Source organism: Tenrec ecaudatus, chromosome 2 (assembly GCF_050624435.1).
Source record: "Tenrec ecaudatus isolate mTenEca1 chromosome 2, mTenEca1.hap1, whole genome shotgun sequence".
NCBI lineage: Eukaryota > Metazoa > Chordata > Mammalia > Afrosoricida > Tenrecidae > Tenrec > Tenrec ecaudatus.
In genome coordinates, this window is record NC_134531.1 from 31,102,728 (window position 1) to 31,121,786 (window position 19,059).

At 38.9% G+C, this 19,059-nt stretch overlaps 1 protein-coding gene across 1 annotated transcript in view; it reads right to left on the minus strand.

The window, feature by feature from the left end:
• Positions 1-19,059, minus strand: part of ZFR (zinc finger RNA binding protein) — an 83,231-nt gene that overhangs the window by 39,613 nt on the left and 24,559 nt on the right. The window contains exons 5-11 of the mRNA XM_075540904.1: positions 17,278-17,496; positions 12,575-12,822; positions 9,578-9,769; positions 7,253-7,544; positions 4,718-4,911; positions 3,812-3,931; positions 1,280-1,425 (exon numbers count right to left, since the gene is read on the minus strand). Coding sequence (XP_075397019.1) covers positions 1,280-1,425; positions 3,812-3,931; positions 4,718-4,911; positions 7,253-7,544; positions 9,578-9,769; positions 12,575-12,822; positions 17,278-17,496 — 1,411 coding nt within the window. The remainder of the gene's footprint in view (positions 1-1,279; positions 1,426-3,811; positions 3,932-4,717; positions 4,912-7,252; positions 7,545-9,577; positions 9,770-12,574; positions 12,823-17,277; positions 17,497-19,059) is intronic.

Below are 19,059 nucleotides of genomic sequence, written 5' to 3' on the forward strand. Positions count from 1 at the left end.
GCAACCAATCATGATTGATGCACAAAAATACAAACTCAAGGGTAGTCATTATTAGTAGAAAATAGTGGAACTGTCTACCAACCTGGTACTGGTAATAAAGAACATTCTACATTGACTAGAGTGTGATCCTGCCATAAAAATTATGATAAAATTATTCTAACCAAATTAAATAGTACCTTAAAAATGATGTTTACTTTTCAAAAACTGTGTTAAAACACTTGCAAAGGGAGAGAAGGGGGAGAGAGGGCGAACCCATCACAAGGTTGGCTATATAGCTCCACCCCCAGGGAGACGAATAACAGAAATGTGGGTGAAGGGAGACAGACAAGGGACATGTAAGACACAAAACAACAACAATAATATATAATTGACCAAGGATTCACGAGGGTGGGAGGATAGGGGAAGGAGGGGAAAAAAGAAGAGCTGATACCAAGGGGTCAAGTAGAAAGAAAAAGGTTTGGAAATGTTGATGGCAACATAAGTACAAGTGTGCTTAATACAACTGAATGATGGACTGTTCTAAGTTTTCTAAGAGTCCCCCAAAAGCAGATTCATAAAAAAACAAACAAAACACTTGTACACAAATTTTCACTGCAACACTATTCATAACATCCAGAGTTGAGACAACCTATTATACAGGTGATCCATGGAAAAATAAACATCATACTTTTTACATAAGAAGAAATATTACGTTCCAACAGATAAACCTTGAAAACGTGCTACGTAAATATAGCGAGACACAAAACACACGCAAATATTTCAAGATCCTATTCAAATAAATATTCAGAATATGTTAACATTTGAAGACAGAAAGTAGATTTGAGTTGCCTAGGGCTGGAGTGAGGGATTAGTGAAAAATGAAAGTGCCTTGTATGTTTGGAGTTTTGCTCACAGAGAAAATTTTCTAAACTTGATCATGGTGATGGTGCACACCACCTCTGACTAAACACAAAATATCAAATTAACAATTTAAAAATATGTGAAAGTATAGCTCAATAAAACCACACACACACACATACCTTACAAACACATTAGTTTAAGAACCCATCAAATCTTATATTCAGGATATGTTAAGCAGGTAACTACTACATGCTCTATTTTGGTTATTTATAATATTAAAACTTTTTTTCACATATATAAGATGCCATTACAACATACTCCTGAAGCAAGGCCACAAACACATACTAGAAGCATCAATAGGGTCAGAGTTGAGCCAAAGGCAAGTAGGACTGGTTATGGATCACTACTGGCATGCTGACTTGCAAGTTAGAGATGGTACCTCATTTCCATTCTCCAGCGTTCCTCCTCTTCTCGTCTTCGCCAATACTCCTCCTTCTGCATTTGCTTCCTCATTTTCTCTTCTTGAATCTTTCTTGCTCGAATACTGGGCTTTACTTCTACTTGCAGATCTGGATTTACTTTTTTCTGTTAATGTAGATAAGACATTGTAAAAACAAGCAGCCCTCAGCAATCTATACTTAGCTTAAAATTTTAAAAATACAGTTCCACATATTCTTCTATTATAAAATTCAAGTAACAAATTGAATGGAGGAAAGGATTCAGGAGTCGTGAAAATGGTTAGTAATCCAAGTTTAATTCATGGTCTCTGATAGGTTATGAGGGGTGATACTGCTACAAGAATTTGTATGAGCTGTAAATATGTCCATGTATTTATAGAGAAAAGGTGGAGGGGGAGCATGTAAGCATCTGAACTACAACCAAGTATCTTGAGAAAATGAATCACTGGGCTTGGAGGCTTAAGAACATGGGTGTGGGGTCAATCAAGGTCAATTGGCCTAACAGTCTAGAACATGGGTCCTCAAACTTTTTAAACAGGGGGCCAGTTCACTGTCCCTCAGACCCATTGGAGGGCCGGACTATAGTTTTTAAAAAAAAAAACAAACTAAACTATGAACAAATTCCTATGCAGACTGCACTTACCTTATTTTGAAGTAAAAAAACAAATGGGACAAAAACACCTGGTGGGCCAGATAAATGTCCTTGACGGGCTGCACGTGGCCTGGGGGCCGTAGTTTGAGGACGCCTGGTCTAGAAAGACAGGGCTCTAAATCCTCCTTTGGAAGCAGCCATCTAAAATGCAACCCTTCTTTTCTCCTCGTCCAGAGTAAAGAAAAGTAATGGAATGAAAGCAGCAGGAAAACAATGTATCCAAAGAACTCATAAGCCACACAGATGGTGCGTGGCTACCACTGCGCACCACACTGGAAGGGAGCACAAGAGACTTGAGTGTAAGTGGCAGGAAATTTAGAATCATAACATTATGAAAAAGACCATGCTTCTTGGCCTTACAGAATCTGATGGTCCTCTCAGGGCTATGGCCTGGAACTAAACTCACTCCGGTGGCTCAGACAACAGAGAGGCCTATAAGGTGAACATTCATTCTAGACCAAATGCTCTCCTTAGAGCATCCAGCAAGATGTGACCAGGGATAAAGTTCCAAAGGCAGGAAGGGATATGAAAGAAGGACAAATACCAACATAGGAAAAGGAAGTGTTAAGAGTGCTTTACATCTTGGTAACTCCAATTAAGGTCTCAAAATAAAACATCTGTGACCTGAATGGAAAACCAATTTGCCCAGGAAACTTTCCCTCAAATGTCAAAAAAAAAAAAAGAAAAGAAAAAAAAGTAAATATAAAATACTCTCTTCTTTTAACTCCACCTTTCTATGGACTTTTTGAAGCTTCTGCTATAAAAATTATTTCATGCTCACCAATAAAAAGGCATGCATCTGAAACCACACACTGATAGTTAATTTTCCTTTACAAGCTTGTTAACAAACATTCTTAAATGCCTAAGTTGCGAGAATAAAAAGGTTTATCATCATCTAGCAGTACTGCTTTTTAACAATCTTATTTATATTTTAAATGTCTATGTATTTAGAAAATAGGGTACATGTTCTACATAATTAAAAGCTTTATATATAATATTTAGATTTGATTTAACAACAGAAGTATTCTCAGTGAGAATCTCTTATGGTTAAGAAAAATGCCAGGATTCTCTAGCTTATCAACTCATCTTAAATTTAATTTTAGTGAAGATTCTACCAAGATGAGAAGCAGAGATCTGGCATGTCTTTAAAAAAAACACCATTGCCAAGCAGCTATATTTTTCCCTTTCCTCTACTCTTGTGACCCCTTCCTAAATTATAAATTATTGTGTTCATATCTTACACTGACCACCATTTCCCTTCACCCATTTTTCTGTTCATCCACCGCCCCCCAAGGTGGGGGGGGGGGGTAATAATGTGCCAGTCATTGCAATTGATTTCCCCTTCGTCTCCTCCCCTTTCCCCTACTTCTCTCCTTGTATGGCTACTCCCATTTCTGTTCCTGAGGGGTTTATCTAACCTGGGTTCCGAGTGTCGTGAGCAATTATTTGTATCAGAATACATGCTCCAGTCTAGCCAGAACTGAAAGACAGGACTGGGGTCATGACAGCAGGAGGTGAGGAAGCCTCAAAGAAGCAAAAGAATATTGTTTGTGTTTCACCGGTTCTTTACTGTACCCTGCTTGACTCATCTCTTCCTTGTGACCCTTCTGTGAGGGGCAAGCAGCTACTTTTATAGGATTACTTGATGTAAGATGTATTAGTCTTGTTACAGCACGAAAAATGTTAAGAACATTTTTCTGCCTAAAGTACAGCAAACTAATAAAAACCAAATATTTGAGTCTCTCTAGGTCAGATAATAATATAAAAGATAGTAAAATCAAGAGTTGTATTTAGATGCTTTCTTAACACCTAGAATATTCTGGGTTGTGGAAAACTCAGAATAGTTGAAATATTTACTAACTTTATATTGAAGTCTGTGTCTTCGCCCTTTTAAGTGCATCTCCTTAGCATTGGGATCATTAAAGCTGCACTCACATAATTTGCAATGGAACCGAATTACTTTGCCTTCATCATTTCGTACCTTGAAATGGAAAGAAACAAACAAATTTTAAGGGGTCAGAGTAGAAATGTTACAATAAAAAATTTCAACCATTAACCCTCAAAGAAACGTTGTAAGCAATTAATAAAGATCAACGGCAACGTGTATTATTTTTAAAGCATGATAGGCAATCCTTCTTATGAAGAAAGAATGAAGAACAAAAATATCCATCAAAAATCTACTAAATAGTAGTGCTATACCACAGGGTCCGTGATTTTGCACACAACCACGATTGTTCAAAAAGAGAACCATTAGCTCTTTCAGTCAACATTTTGGCTGCTCAATTTTTATTTTTTTGTGTGTGGCAGGATCATTGTGTTTAGAATAAATTCATCATAAGAATGCCCACCAAATAAATGTAAAGTTACATACTAATGACTGCAGGGAAAAGGATACAAAAGTCAACAAAAAAAACGGGATGTCACTTCAAGCCCACTGTCATGACAGTGACTCCAACTCAGCAACCCTGCAGGACAAAGTAGAATGGCTCCTTTTTTTTTAAACTGAGCCTATGGATTTTTAACAGTCTCATCTTTCTCCTGCAGAGGGGCTAATGGGTATGAACAGCCAGCCTTGTGGTGGGCTGTGAAATAATCTGGAGACACTTAATTTTAAAACTCTTTTAACAAAGACCTCTTCTGGCATTTGTGATACAATAAAACATACTTGTCAGTTCAGTATACTTGTTAAGGCATATTTGTACGCATCCACCATGAAGCCCATCTCCTCTCCCCCAGTCACATAGCATTGGCACTCTCGAGTCCATACCTCCTCTACATAGTCATGGCCCACTGGCTGCACATCACTCTGCAAAGCAGCCAGAGACGCAGCTGTGACGGTTTCTGACACAGCATCTGGCTTTACTTCTGGCATCTGTACAGAAGTGACAGGACTACTTTTAACACATTCGGTTCCTTTTAGGTCGTCTGTCTTATTTCCTGTTGACTGTAGCTTGTTACCACCTAGAAAAGTTTAAAATAGTACAGTAATTTCAAGTTTAATTTTATATAATTATAAACTTGGTACAACAAAAACCACATAAAACCTCTTATCCTTCTACCAATGCTCAAATTTCTGCTTGATATGCAACAGATAAGAACTGTGAAGGTCGCACAAGCCATTTGTTTTCCCCCCTCTTAATGAAATAAATTTCTGACTCTTCCACTTTTCACCTCCCAACACCCAATCCCTCCCTTAAACCTCATCTTGGAGCTCAAGTACCTAAAATTGAGAATCAAGTACCTGATACGGTAAGAATGCAATCTAACTCATGTTCATTTCCGTCTCTTGCCTAACTAACCAAATGAGTATCACTGATTCTTTTGTAGAAAGTTCAATGACTACTTTTCACTGAAATCTTTTAACAACAAAAAAAAAAGTTTTCCATTAAGGATGGAAATAGAAAAAAATTGTTTTAAATTTAAAGTTAAAGAAAAAGGGATGGAAATATAACAAATTCAGGCTTTGGTGCTGCTTATTTCCTTCAGCTTATTAGCTAATGAAATTAATCCTTTAACTCACACTTCTTACACAAAAGATGTTCTACTCTGGTTTTGCAGAGAATGTGAATGACCTTATAAATTGAAGAAATAGAAATCACAGATTTTAATCCTCAATTATACTTTAAGTAGCTGTTTAACAGAATAGCAGACTACTCATGAATTTTCTGTTCTAAATTGCTTTCAAAAACATTAAGAATCTCTGCTTCATTCTGGGCCTTGAACTAAGTACTGATAATACTGCAGAACCATGCAGCTGCCTTTGAGGTGCCCACAACGTAGGCAAAGATAGAAAGAATTATGTTAATGTGCTCGGTGCTGCCATGCACATGACGGGAGTATGGTGGGGTTATACAGAGAAGAACTACCATCTTTTAACTTAATCCAGTTAGCAAAGGGTTCACAGAAGACCACACTTCGGCTGGGCTTTGGAAGAAATGAGTGTGAAATGGTTAAGCAGAAAGAAGAGAATGATCACTAAATAAAAATAGGATGTACAGAAAGGCACACCTGAAAAGTACAGAGACTGGGAATCTCAGGACAGAGTCAGTACCTACTATGAATTAGTATTTGGCTAAGTGTGGCAAGAGATGGGTTTAGAAAGGTAGGAAGATTGTGCCAACATTTCAGATTGCGAAGGGCCTTATCTGACATGTAATTAAGAAATCAAACCCTTTTCTATATACAAAAGGGAGGACACTGATAATTTTTAGCAAATTGCTGATTTTTTAGTGATATTCCAATCTCATCTAATTTACATGGTCACTTGGTTTTTTGCACTATTGTATTTTCTAAAACATGTCTTCACTGTGGTATTTGTAGGCCTTCGAGGAGCTTTTCTTTAGAGGAGATGGGTCCTCACTTCACCTGTTCTCTCTTCCCTCTCTGCCAGGATACTTTCCAAAATCTTGTCGAAGTCTTTTAAAAACACCCATCAATAAAAAAGCAGCAATTTGGTAGATTATATCATGACAATTTCATCATAATGGGTTGGTGTGGGGCACTCAGGGCAGGACCTCAGGGGTCATGAGGCTAAACAGAGTCCTGATGCCCACGAATAAGTCTGTTTGTTCAAAAGATTTGAAAGTCCCTGCACACATGGGAATGGACAAGGCTGCCCATAAATCCTAGGTGAGCTAGCGTCATAATCTTAGGACCACCACCAGAAGCCCCAAGGGAGAAAGACTGGGTTGTTTTTTTTTAATGCCCGTAAACAAGTACACTCTTGGAAACACACAGCGGGTTGCTATGAGTCAGCACTGACCTGATGACAGTGTTTGTTTCTGTACCATCTACTGGACATGCAGGCAGAACCAATAAAAATACTCAAGAAAAAGACCCAAAAAAGCTATTTGACAGAAACAAGTAGTTTAAGCTTTGCAGGTCTAGTAGTCATCTGTGTCAAATGCCAGAGCTCACCAAAGTGAAACTGAAAATAAGTCACTGAACTTGGCAAGGAGGCTGTTCAGTGACTGCTGAAAGCAGTTTCAGAATAGCGTGAAAACACAATAGACTTGAGAATCGGATAAAAAGTACAGAAAGAATTAGGTTAGGAGCACGTGGGAATTACATGAAGGGGGACAGGGTGGGGGGTGCGTGCAAGACTACAGCAAGGGAAGAAACCAAGTAGAGAGATTAAAAACTCAAGGGGTAAAAAAAAATCAGAAAATCCATGGGGATGAAACAAGGTCCTGGAGAAGGAGACGGTTTAAGAATATAAACTGAAGGCTAGCCCTAGAGTGGAGGAGCATGCGACAACACTTTGAAGAGGTTGCAAGGAACTCAGAGAATCTCCAGTACTTGCCAACAAAGTTTATTTTGGGTGTAGCTGTTTTCTTGGCAGCCATGTTTGTAGGCAGTGTGGACACTTTAGTGTTGGCTGTGCTGCTCAGAGACGAGCTCCCCGTACTTGTTAAACCTTTCACCGAAGAAGCTGCAATTGCTGAAGTGTTCACAGCACAAGTGCTTGCTGCAAGGCTTGAAGGAGAGGCAGCTGGCTTTGAAGCAGATACAGCTGTTGAAGAAGTAGCTTGGCTAACAACGTTTGGTTCTGTTGAAGGAATGGGTTTACCAAGTTTTGTGTGTAATTTAACCACCTACAAGACAAAAGCACATTTACTTGTCAGAAAACCCATAGCATAGATTTAAAGCTCCTCCCGCCCCAATAATCCATTATGAAATGAAAAGCAAAATGGTGTCTTTCTTAATATTGGTTAAATATTTTTACAAACAAAATTATTTTCACAGTATTTTCTGAATTACCTATGTGAATATATCCCATTTATCACCAGAAAAGATCACATAAATTGGCCACAGAAATACACATATACATCTGTATATATACAACTATTTATTATAAAACATTTTTAAAATGTACTTTGTTGTTTAGAGTATCACAGTGAAACATATACCAATTCAACAGTCTCTACATGTATAATTCAGGGACACAAGGCTAAGAACAAAGTATTGCTACTGGGGTTCCAATTTATAGCAGCCCGAGTATTCTAAACAAACAATGTCTCAGTGGTCAGGGGATAGCCACAGACACATTCTCTCAGAAATACACTAGTTCCAGTTTGTCTTATTAGTGTACCTTCAAAAAATGATCAAATCAAAGTAAAATAAAAACAGTGGCTGCTGAAGCAAACTGCTGGGCCAGTTATATCCAAGGTGGAGAGGTCAGTTTAAAAAATTATGGTGACTATTTTGGGGGACTCCAAATAAGGTGCATTGATAAATTTCTTCAAAGGGAATAGGATGATCACAGGTGTTAACTAGAAATTTTAATATGCAAACTGCACTGGTGAGAAAAGGGTGTTGGAAATTATGCTTTCCCCCACCACTACAGCAAACCTGATGGCTCATCAAAAGTCTGACGAGCTATCCTAAAAAATTTCATTGAGAAATCTTACTCCATATTCACCCTGCAGCCTTGATCTTGTCCCTTCAGACTTCTATTCATTCCCTAAACTCAAAAGGGCATGTAAAAGAACACACTTTAGGAGTCTCCTGAGGATGCCACGAAGTCCTTGGTAGTACAGTGAAGAAAGTGTTGGGACGCCAACCAAACAAGCCATGTAGGCAGCTTGAACCCACCTGCCTCCTCCTAGGCCAGTGGTTCTCATGCCACGACCCTTTAATACAGTTCGTGTTGTTTTCGTTGCTACTTCCTAACTGTAATATTGTTATTGTTACCAAGCAGGCGGCCCCTGCAGAAGATAAAGTTGTCTTCTTTCATAAAGATTTACAGCCTGGGAAACCCTATGAAGCAGTTTTATTACAGAAAATCTCCAAAACTCATTGCCAACAAGTTGATTCTGATTCACAGCAACCCTAAAGAACAGAGCAGAACTCCGCGGTGGGTCCCCAAGCCTGCAACTCTTTATGAGAGCAGAAAGCCTCGTCTTTCTGCTGCATCTCAGCTGGTGGTTTTGAACTGTGGACCTTGCTCTTAGTAGTCCACAGGGTCCATGGCAGTGGTGGTAGAGTATGTCAAAACTGGTTTTTGATCGGGTGTAACTGAAGGGTGCCGAACTCCTCCGGGAAGGGTTAGAGCTAAAGGAAACACTACCATCAGAAGAGTGTAAACCTAGATACAGGATATGTCAAACAACTATAGCTTCACCTTTTCATAAGTTTTCCAAAATAAAAGTTACTATGATTTCGTAGCCAATACTTTTTGACTTTCCCCCATATTCTATGAGATGTGCGAACATTCTCAAACTCCTTTTCTGAATTGTTTTCTCATTAATATAAGCTCACCACGCCCATAAATATCCCGTCTTATCTTTCTAGTTGCTGTTGTCAATGTGATCCCGTATGGACAGATCTACAAGGATCATGTGTGGACGGCAGTTGTTCAGAGAGGCTTCATGCCACACACTCCTTATGCTACTGCTATTCCTGACTTGTTCCAGGCAAAAATAATCACATAATCTCAGATTATCTGAAAAGGTGAATCACAAGCGCAATGTGAAGATCTGTGCTTCTCTCCCCTTTCAGCCATTGTTGCTGACTGCTTCTGATGCAGTCAGTGTGTAAACTAGGAAGCCACCTTCACCAGCACCCACAGTGGAAGGCGTAGAAGCAGTACAGTGTGACATCAGGCCGCGTAGGGAAAGCCACCTACTTTCTGATGCTTAGCTCCCCGGATGTGGGCAGCATATGCATCTGCTCCGGTGCAAGACACATCGCAGAGCTCACAACGTAGCTGATTTTGAGTCCCACGAGTAGAGTTGTTGCTGCTGCTGGTATTTTGTGAGGCTTTCAATGCAGCTTCTTTTTTTTTATGTTTCTGTCCTTCTAAATGTTCTTTATAAGTCTGTTTCAAACAAAAAGGACAAGTGCTTCACTCGTTTTCTATTTCATTTAAAAGTCTTTAATTCTCAAATTTCTCAGATGCACTTAAAAATTAGCACTAAGCAATTTTTACTTCTATTATCTTTTAATAAATTTTTTAAAAATCAAATCAAGCTTATATGTTGACACTTAAAGCTTAACTGGAACAAATCTTTCCAAATCCAAACAGGTAATTACTGGTGATACTGTATTATAGCAGAGTTCCACTAAAACAACAGGTCCTAGTTCCCATTATAAGACCCCACCTTTTTTAAAGTGGTTTCATTGGCATATGCGTCACATATCATAAAATTTAATCACTCAACCATATTAAGAAGAGTTCACCATCACAATCAATTTCATAACATTTTCTTCTCATATTTGTGTGCTACCTCCCCATTCCTTCCCCCTCCCTGCCCACTAGCCTCCCTGCCCCCACCCAGGGCATGCCCCTGAGGTTACTTTAATCCAGTTACCCCCTCTCTAGATGTACCTAACTCTGGATTTCTTAGAAAAATATGCCAAAAAACCCCAATAATAATTATTATTTATAAACTATTAAGAGACCAGGGGGAAGGGGGGAGCGGGGAGGGAGGGAAGAGGGGGAAAAAAAGGGAAACCGAGCTGATTCCAGGAACCCAAGTGGAAGGTGAATTTTGAGGATAACGAGTGCAATGGATATATAAGGGTGCTTTGCTCGATTGATGTATGTACGGATTGTGGTAAGAGTTGTATGAGCCTCAATAAAAAGATTTATTAAAAAAAGAACAAAAAACGCCCCCAATAATAACAAAGTCCAAAATCTCAAAAAGTGGAAAATAGTAAAAACTGAAACAATTTAAAAATGGGTCAAATGGGAGCTCAAATGGTAAGATGTTATATTTTAATATAACTACATCTGTCATAATTGACTTTATAATGCTTTCTGCTCACAGCAAGGCTAGTCATAGTCATCTCATGAGACTAGTCAGAGAGGATTCACAGGAGACTTAATCAATGCGGGGACCCTACAAATGGATTTTGGGTATCCACCATCATCCACAGAATTCTGCAAACTGGGTGTTGAGAATTTAAGCCCTGATACTGTACCCTGCTCTGAATTTGAAAAATAAAATCATTTAAAAAGCTACTGAACAATAGCATTTCCTAATAGAGCCATAATATAAGTTAGCTGCTTTGGAGTTTCAAATTTTTCATGTTTTACTGCTTAAATATATTGGAAAAATAAAGCAAAAGTAAAGTGGTTATTCAACAAGTAAATTACTTACAGAATAAATAATAGTTAATATGGTGTAACAGGAAATACCTATGCCATGAGCAACAAAAGAGACCAAGAGCCTGATAACATGGAAACAAGACTCTTAAACAGAAGACTGATTGTTCTAACTCAATGCATTTCCACACAGAATTCACACTAGCACCTATGCCACCCTGGGAAAAGGTCTATGAGTCAAAATTATACCGCACATTTGTAAGGAAAATCAATCCATATTATAACAATACTAGCCAATGCAGAAAAGATATCACATTAAAAATGGTCCTGATTGCAGATGACTGAAGAAGGTAGTTTCCTGACATGAGGGGAGGCTGCCAAGAACGGCTGTGTGGTGTTTTGGTTTTTCATTTTGCTGAGTGGGACTAGTTGTTTTTGGTTTTTTTTTTCTATTTTCTAAGACAAAATATTGGGACTCACAAGACATGCAAATTAAATATAAAATTCTATATTGTAGAATTTCAGAGCTGGAGATGGGATCTTGGAGATTACCTAAAACCACAATTTTCCAGTTTTCAAGCAGAACTTTTTCTTCAAATGAAACCTCACAAACCAGTGAAGAGAGTTGCTGTTTTTGTCACCCAAAGAGGGAAGCCCCAAGTTTCAGCCACTTGACTCTCTTCTCAGTATGTATCTGCAGTGGCCTGAAACAGCTCCATGAAGCACTTTAAGGCTGACCGTAATACTGATGTCTAAGCCGAGTTTTCCAGCACGTTTTTAATGTAGTTTTTGTGGTAAAATTCGGTGCCTCGGCTGATATTTGGGTCAGCTTATGCTTCGGTATATATGGTCTCTAGGACAACTACTTAAAACAGAAGTAAAGAATCACAAACCAAAGAAGTTGAGGATGTGACTTGTCTAGAGTTACACCATCAGCCAGGATTAGAAACTTGGCTCATCAACCTCTCTTGGCCTGATTTTACATGTGGCTATTCAGATCCCTGGGCAACTACACGTACATTCCTTCCAACTGCTGCTGTTTTATACTCTCATAGGGGTGCTTGCATCCTCAAGAAAGTTCTTAAGTCTACCCTTACCCCATCATTCCCTCAACAATCATCACTGCACAGCTTAATACAATACTCAAGTACCAAGACCCTTCTCCCTTTTCATCTTAATCCTGGATTTCTGAAACAGTCCCCAGCTGTACCCCCACAGCACCATTAATTGCAATCAAAGTGTTTCTTATTACTCTGAATTGTGGAAGATGCTATGCAACTAGCCACACAATATTAAAATGTTCGCTAATTTGCTGTTACTCAGGGAATGCTGGTAATTAAAAATCATTTCAAATTTTAGTATTCAAATTAGGCAGACCTAATCCAGTAAATAAAAATGAATACACAGGTGTGGTAGGGCTAGGAGAATAATGAAAACTACTAGAGTTGAAATCTGATCCCCCCCACCAAGAATAGAACTTTTCAGAAGGAATGTGTAAGCAGAAGATTTACACTGTCAGACATACTTATCTATGCATAACCATTGAAGACGCAGGCTAACCATAGAGCATGATACCTGTGGTCCAGCACAGCTGATCTTACAAACATCACAATAGTGAATCTGGGGTGGCTTGGGAGGCTGTTTTGGTTTCAGTGGTTTGTTTTGGAATGGTGCTTTTTTAGTAAAGGTGGTCCCCGTCCAGGCAGCCGTTGCTGCTGCTGCCGCTGCCGCCGCCGCTGCCTGCTTCTGTTGCTGTTGTTGCTGTTGATAGTAGGAGGATGCAGCGGAATATACTGCAGCTTCATAACCTGAATAAGATGTACCTGACAAAGGAAATCAAACAAGTTCCTAAGAACAAAAACCAAGACGAACTTCACAAATTTTAATTCAATAAATCCTGCTAATTAAAGTAGATCTACATACGCACAATAAATTACATATCTCTCAAATAACCTGGAGAAAATCTTGTCTTCTTTCACTTAAGTCAATTAGGAAGCACTCAGAACACAATGCTAAGTATTGCAGAGTTATAAAGAAAACTTAGAATCTGGTCCCTGCCTTAAAGCAGATTAAATATCAACGAAAGGAATGTGATACAGTGCTTGACAAACTTATTTAGTTACAAAACCTCTTAATATTTCTTCAAGCTGGGTTCCTAGAACACAATCTGGGAAGTGGTGAATGTGAGGAAGCTGAGAATGAGAGGAAGCTGTGGCCTAGGGCACCAGTTAGGAAGAGAAAACCCACGGCACATGTAGGGGAAATTGAACGTGCTTGGTGGCTAACAGGTGGAAAAGGGAAACCATGATGACACCAAGACTGTAAGCCCCAGTGACCGACAAGTGGGTTGTGTAGCTGAGAAAACTGAGAAGCCTATAGAAGCTGCAGTGAGTAGGCAGACTCGGTAAAGCTTAGCGGATGAGGGCTGGGAAATTAGAAACCAAACACTTTGGTTGGCATCTTTCTCCCAGTAGGTGCCAAAAGCACTAATTTTTCTGCTTAAACATGTATGGATTCTATCTCTCCCTGTCTACCACCCAAGGCTGACAGGAACTAGAACGCTATGCTAGTTATTGACGTAAGAATGGTATGTGGTTCAGTCAGGGTACATATTCTACACCTGCCACATTCTAAATCTGACAGTTGCTAATTTAAAAGCTGACCTCAAAACTGAACTACTAAGCCTCCTAAACTAAGATCTCGGAATATTTGGAGACTCTTTTTCCCTTAAATGTTAATGGGTGGGGGGTAAAAGCTTACATAAGGTTCAGAAGAGAGATTCCTAGTTGCTGGTATAGCATAGAACCAGAAGAGAAGTGAACTCTGGTCTCCTGAATGTAGAGTACTTTTCCTACAAAGATTTCTTACCTACTGACTCCAATATATGAGGAGACTTTAACATGTCCAAGGAAAGATGGAACTGAAAGAAAACGAAAATTTCCCACAAGCTTTTCAAAATCCCTTATATATCTTCACACCACTGCCAACAAGTCCATAGTGACTTAGAAAGCAGCCCTACTAAAGAAGCATATAGCCTCAAATTTTTCCCATGGAGCAGCTGGTGGGTTTGAACTGCTGATCTTTCAGTTACCAGTCCAACGCATACCCAGCAGCACCACACTACTTATATCTCCATACACAGGGAAGAAAGAATAAATTGGAATGGAAAGTTAAGATGTACAGGAAATCAGAATCAAAGAAACTGCTGACACTGGACTTAAGCAGGAGAGAAAGTATCAACAATTCTTATGAAAAAATTAAACACAAAAATGTAAAAACCCTAGTCATATAAAGGAAATCAATGTACAGACAACTATGGAAATTTACCAGTTAAGTAATATACTTGAATTCTTTCTACAATATTGGTATTATGGATATGCGAAAGGATACAAGAAAGAATTCGGGCAAAGCATCATACAATATGCAACTTAGAAACTACATTGCTGCATCATTTGAAAATATGGTTTTATAGAGCAGGGAGATAAAGTAAATGTGAGAAAACATTAATAACAGATACAGCTCAAGTGAAACTAAGGGAAATGATCAAGACTTACTTAGCTCTATAATCAATACTCGGTGAGACAAGAGTTGAGAATGATCAAACAATGTACTGCACTGGGCAAATGTGCTGCCAAAGACCTCTTTCAAGTTTTCAAGAGCAAAAGTGTCACCTGGAAGACAAGGTGTCCTGACCCAAACCGAGTGATTTTCAATGGTCACACATGTATATGGGAACTGGACAAAGAACAAGATCAAAGAATTGTGCCTGAATTATGACTTTGGCAAAAGATACCGAATATACCACAGCTTCCACAAGAACCATCTGTTTTGGAAAAAACACAACCAGAATACGCCTTAGAACTGAGGAGGGCCTCTGTGGACTCAGTTTTTTCTTTTCTTCTTCTCCTCTTGATGGAGGAAGGGTGGGGGAGGGAGGGAGGGAGGGTGGAGGATAAAATGAGGAGCTGATATTAAGGGCTCTAGTAGAAAGAAAATGATGGCAACAAATGTACAAATGTGTTTGACACAATGGATGCATGTATGGATTGTGATAAGAGCTGCAGGAGCCTCCAATAAAATATATTTTTTTAAAAAGTGATGGGAGACAGCAGACAGTATATAACAAGAAAATAATAATAATTTATATTTCCAAGGGTTCATGAGGGTGTGACGGTGGGGGAGGGACAAAAAGGACCTAATATCAAGGACTCAAGTAGAAAGAAAATGTTTTGAAAGGGATGGTAACATACGTACAAATGTGTTTGAATACAATGGATGTATGGATTGTTCTAAGAGCTGTAAGAGCTCCCAGTAAAATTATTTTAAAAATGTTTTTTTAAGTGAGAATGATTAGGCTTAATATCTCATTATTATCAGGAGGGCTTAGTCCCTAAAGAAGGTCAAGTCCTGTTTGGTAGAGGGTCACCAAAAAAGGAGGAAGGCTCTTAATGAGAGGAACTGATACAGTGGCTGCAAAAATGGACTCAAAAACATAGCAATGATTGTGAGGATGGCACAGGACCATGTGGCATTTCATTTGCAATACAAAGGGGAGCTCTACATTAGAACTGACAGGATGGCACCTGTGAAACATGAATGGCATGGTGTTCACTGTACTACTGCCTGAACTTTTCTGCAGAATTAAAAAACACTTTGACTTTTCCAGTCTTGGCTTTTGATACGTACCCTATATTCCAGCCACGTGCCCAAAGCCTCGACTCCTTAGTGATACACCAGCACCCACCATAGCCATTGTCATAGATCAAGAGATGAAAAAAATCTGAGAAATAAAAAGCGTATTTGATAGGCCTCTGAAACCCAAGCTACAAAAAAGTAACGTGTGCACGTGCACGTGTGTGTAATTTGCATAAATCAGCTTAAATTCTCTGTAGAACAAGATCATTTTTTAAGGAAGAAGCAGTAGATAAGGCAATAAACTGTACAGCAGCTCAAGGTTGAAAGTCTACGAAAGTACTCAATCACTGTTGTACTACGAACAGTCTCAGTGGGAATTTAGCAAAAGTAGTAGACACATGAGAGCTTTAGTGAGTATACGTCCGCGGAAAAATAAATGATTTCTTAAGGCTAATCAAAGTTGGCTGTCCTACCAAAATAGGTGTATTAAATAAGCATTATTTTATGGATCTTTATTCTTAAAAGTCATTTTATTGAGGCTCTTACAGCTTTTATAAATTCCATACATCAATTGTATCAAGCATATCTGTACATATGTGGCCATGATCATTTCAAAAAACATTTTCTACTTGAATCCTTGGTACAAGGCTCCTCTTTCTTCCCCTTCCTCCCCCACACTCCCGAATCCTTGATCAATTATATATTGCTATTATCATCTTACGTTGTTCATTTTCTCCCTTCACCCATGTCTGATATTCATCCCCTTGGGTGGGGGGCACTATACAGCAACCTTACGATGGGTTCTCCCACTCCCCGACCACCCCCTCACCTCATGATATCGCTGCTACTCCCACTACTGTTCCTGAGGGGTTTATTTGTCCTGAATTCCACATGCTGAGAGCTCTTATCTGCACCCATGTGTGTTCTCCAGCTAGCCAGATTTGTAAGGTAGAATCGGGTCATGATACTCGGGGGTGGGGGGGTGGAGGGGTGGGTTCGGGGAGAAGCATTCAGGAACTAGAGGAATGATGTGTGTTTCGTCTGTGCTATACTGCACATTGATATTGTTGTTTGTTTGGGATCTTCTGATTCCTGATCCTTAGGGATCTTTATAAGAGGCTAAAGAGTATTTTCAAGATCACTCATTCTTGCTAACAAATATGAAGAAACAGCTCTCCAAGGGCTGAAACAGCAGAATGTACAACACGCCAGTGGCATTCCCTGAGTGTTGACTATGCATGTGGATGTTCATTTGGAAAACTCAAAAGGTTGCACAACGATTTATCTGTCAAAATCCGTACATTACGTATGTTTTCATTGCCAGTGAGTGGATTCCAACTCACAGTGACCCTACAAAACTACTCTCCTGTGAGTTTCCAAGACTACAAATCTTTAAAGGAGGGGAAAGCCTCACCTTTCTTCTGTGGTGGTTTGGAACTGCTGACCTGGCAGTTAGTAAACCAATGTGTAACCATTATACCACTAGATCTCCTTTGTATCTATGTTAACTCCTACTGATTAATTTAATTCTTGCTATCAGAAAGTAGACACACACATATACACACACACCCCCGAGCAAGCGTCTTCTGGTGTCTCTGTAATTTCTCTCCTCGCCTATGAGAACATGGGTTACCCGGTCTTACCAGAATAAGTAACTGCTGTGGTACTGTAAGTAGCACTCTGGGTGTAGGATGGCACCACAGTGGCCGCAGCTGCTACTGGCTGTACGGTGGAGGAAACAGGATAAATGGAGAAAGTAGTGGTAGCTGGACTTGGTGTGGCTGGTTTTATGGCTGTCACTTGTCGAGTTTGTTGAGCTTGAGTATACTGGGTTGCACCTTGGCTATAACCTGCTTTGGGGGCTAAATGGGAAAGAAGACACCAGATAATTAAAAGCACAAGCACTATAGTTACTAAACCAGTATCATTAAAACCTAAAACAATAGAAGCATTACTAACTATAAATTTTATTCCATCAATTTCTTTTAGCAAAAGGAATAATTTTTATTACCAAAATGAAAAAAATCGTTCATTTAATTTATAGCTTTTCTTGAATGCATTCCTTATGATTTTCAAAATGGCATTTTGGCAAAATCCAGAAAGTAAGTGAGATGCCAGGCCTCCCTACAAATGGCAGAAGTTTTCAGAAAAGGTGTGTGTGTCCAGGCTAGTGAATCTGAGATTTATGTTTAATGTTGGACTGGAATGAGGAAGAGTCTCAAAGTACATATTCCATTCACAACGAAAGTTTCAAAGTTTAATGATAGGAAATTTGCTCATCATCTATCTAGTCACTGCATTTCATGGATTTATCTATGACTTTAAATATAATTCTAACTCAAGAGCATGCTGCTGATTTAATTCTTCAAATGCCAAGAGCTTTGAGTTCAGTTCTTAAGTGGCTATCCTTAGTCTCTTAAACTTTTTGCTACCTCTGATGACATTCAAAACAAATATATACGCCTTCTCTTCTCTTGCCAACTATCTGTTACTTGACATTTACAAAAACAGTGAAAAGAATCTACTATCTACTTTGCTCATTAATGACATATGGTTGGCAGTTACTGACACAAGGGTGTTAGCTAAGTCTAACACTGGTCATGTGCCCATCACGATTCTTAGTGGTTTGGGCAATTATGTAATGATATTATTTAGTGGTGGTGTGCACAATGCCAATTTTTACATTAATGACCCAGTCTTTGGAACCTAACACATCAGAAGTGACTAGGTGGGTATACTTTTAAGAATTTTATGAATCATATTACCAATCAATAAATTGGTAAGTAATCACTTATGAATAACCACTGAAGTATACCAATGTAATTTCTTATAAAGGTCCAAATATCAGGTGGCCAAACATTTTGTACTAAATCAAAGGAATCTTACATAAACTGCACTTAAGTGTTTATAAAATGTTCATATGTCTGTTATGACATTTGCTTCACACAACAGAGCTGGAGATATTAGAAGAAAGCTAAACGACTTACATGGTCAATATAGAAACTTAGAACTTATCATTGTCTTCTGACTCTGAGATAGCTCACTGCTCTCATGTACAGTCTAAGGTTGGCAATTAACCAGAAGTTTAATATTCTGTACCCAGTACAACAGTAAAGAAATCGTAAGAAAATCAGGGTCATTTTAATTTTAAGTCAAAATATTTAAAAATTAATTTTAAAGAATTCAATGTCTTAGAACTGAAGCGGATCCTGAGGATTTGCCTACAGGAAAAAAAAAAGGAAGGTAAACAGTCCCGTGCTTGTGTCAGTGTTAAAGGTAGCAAGGGAGGGCAGGGAGAGAGTGCCACTACCGGAAACCGATTCTGCTTTCATTCTCTACCCTAAGCCTCTACCAACACACTTCAGGCAATTTAAAAATATTTCAAATAAGAGTTGACCAACTCAAGAGAGATTGTTTGAAATGTT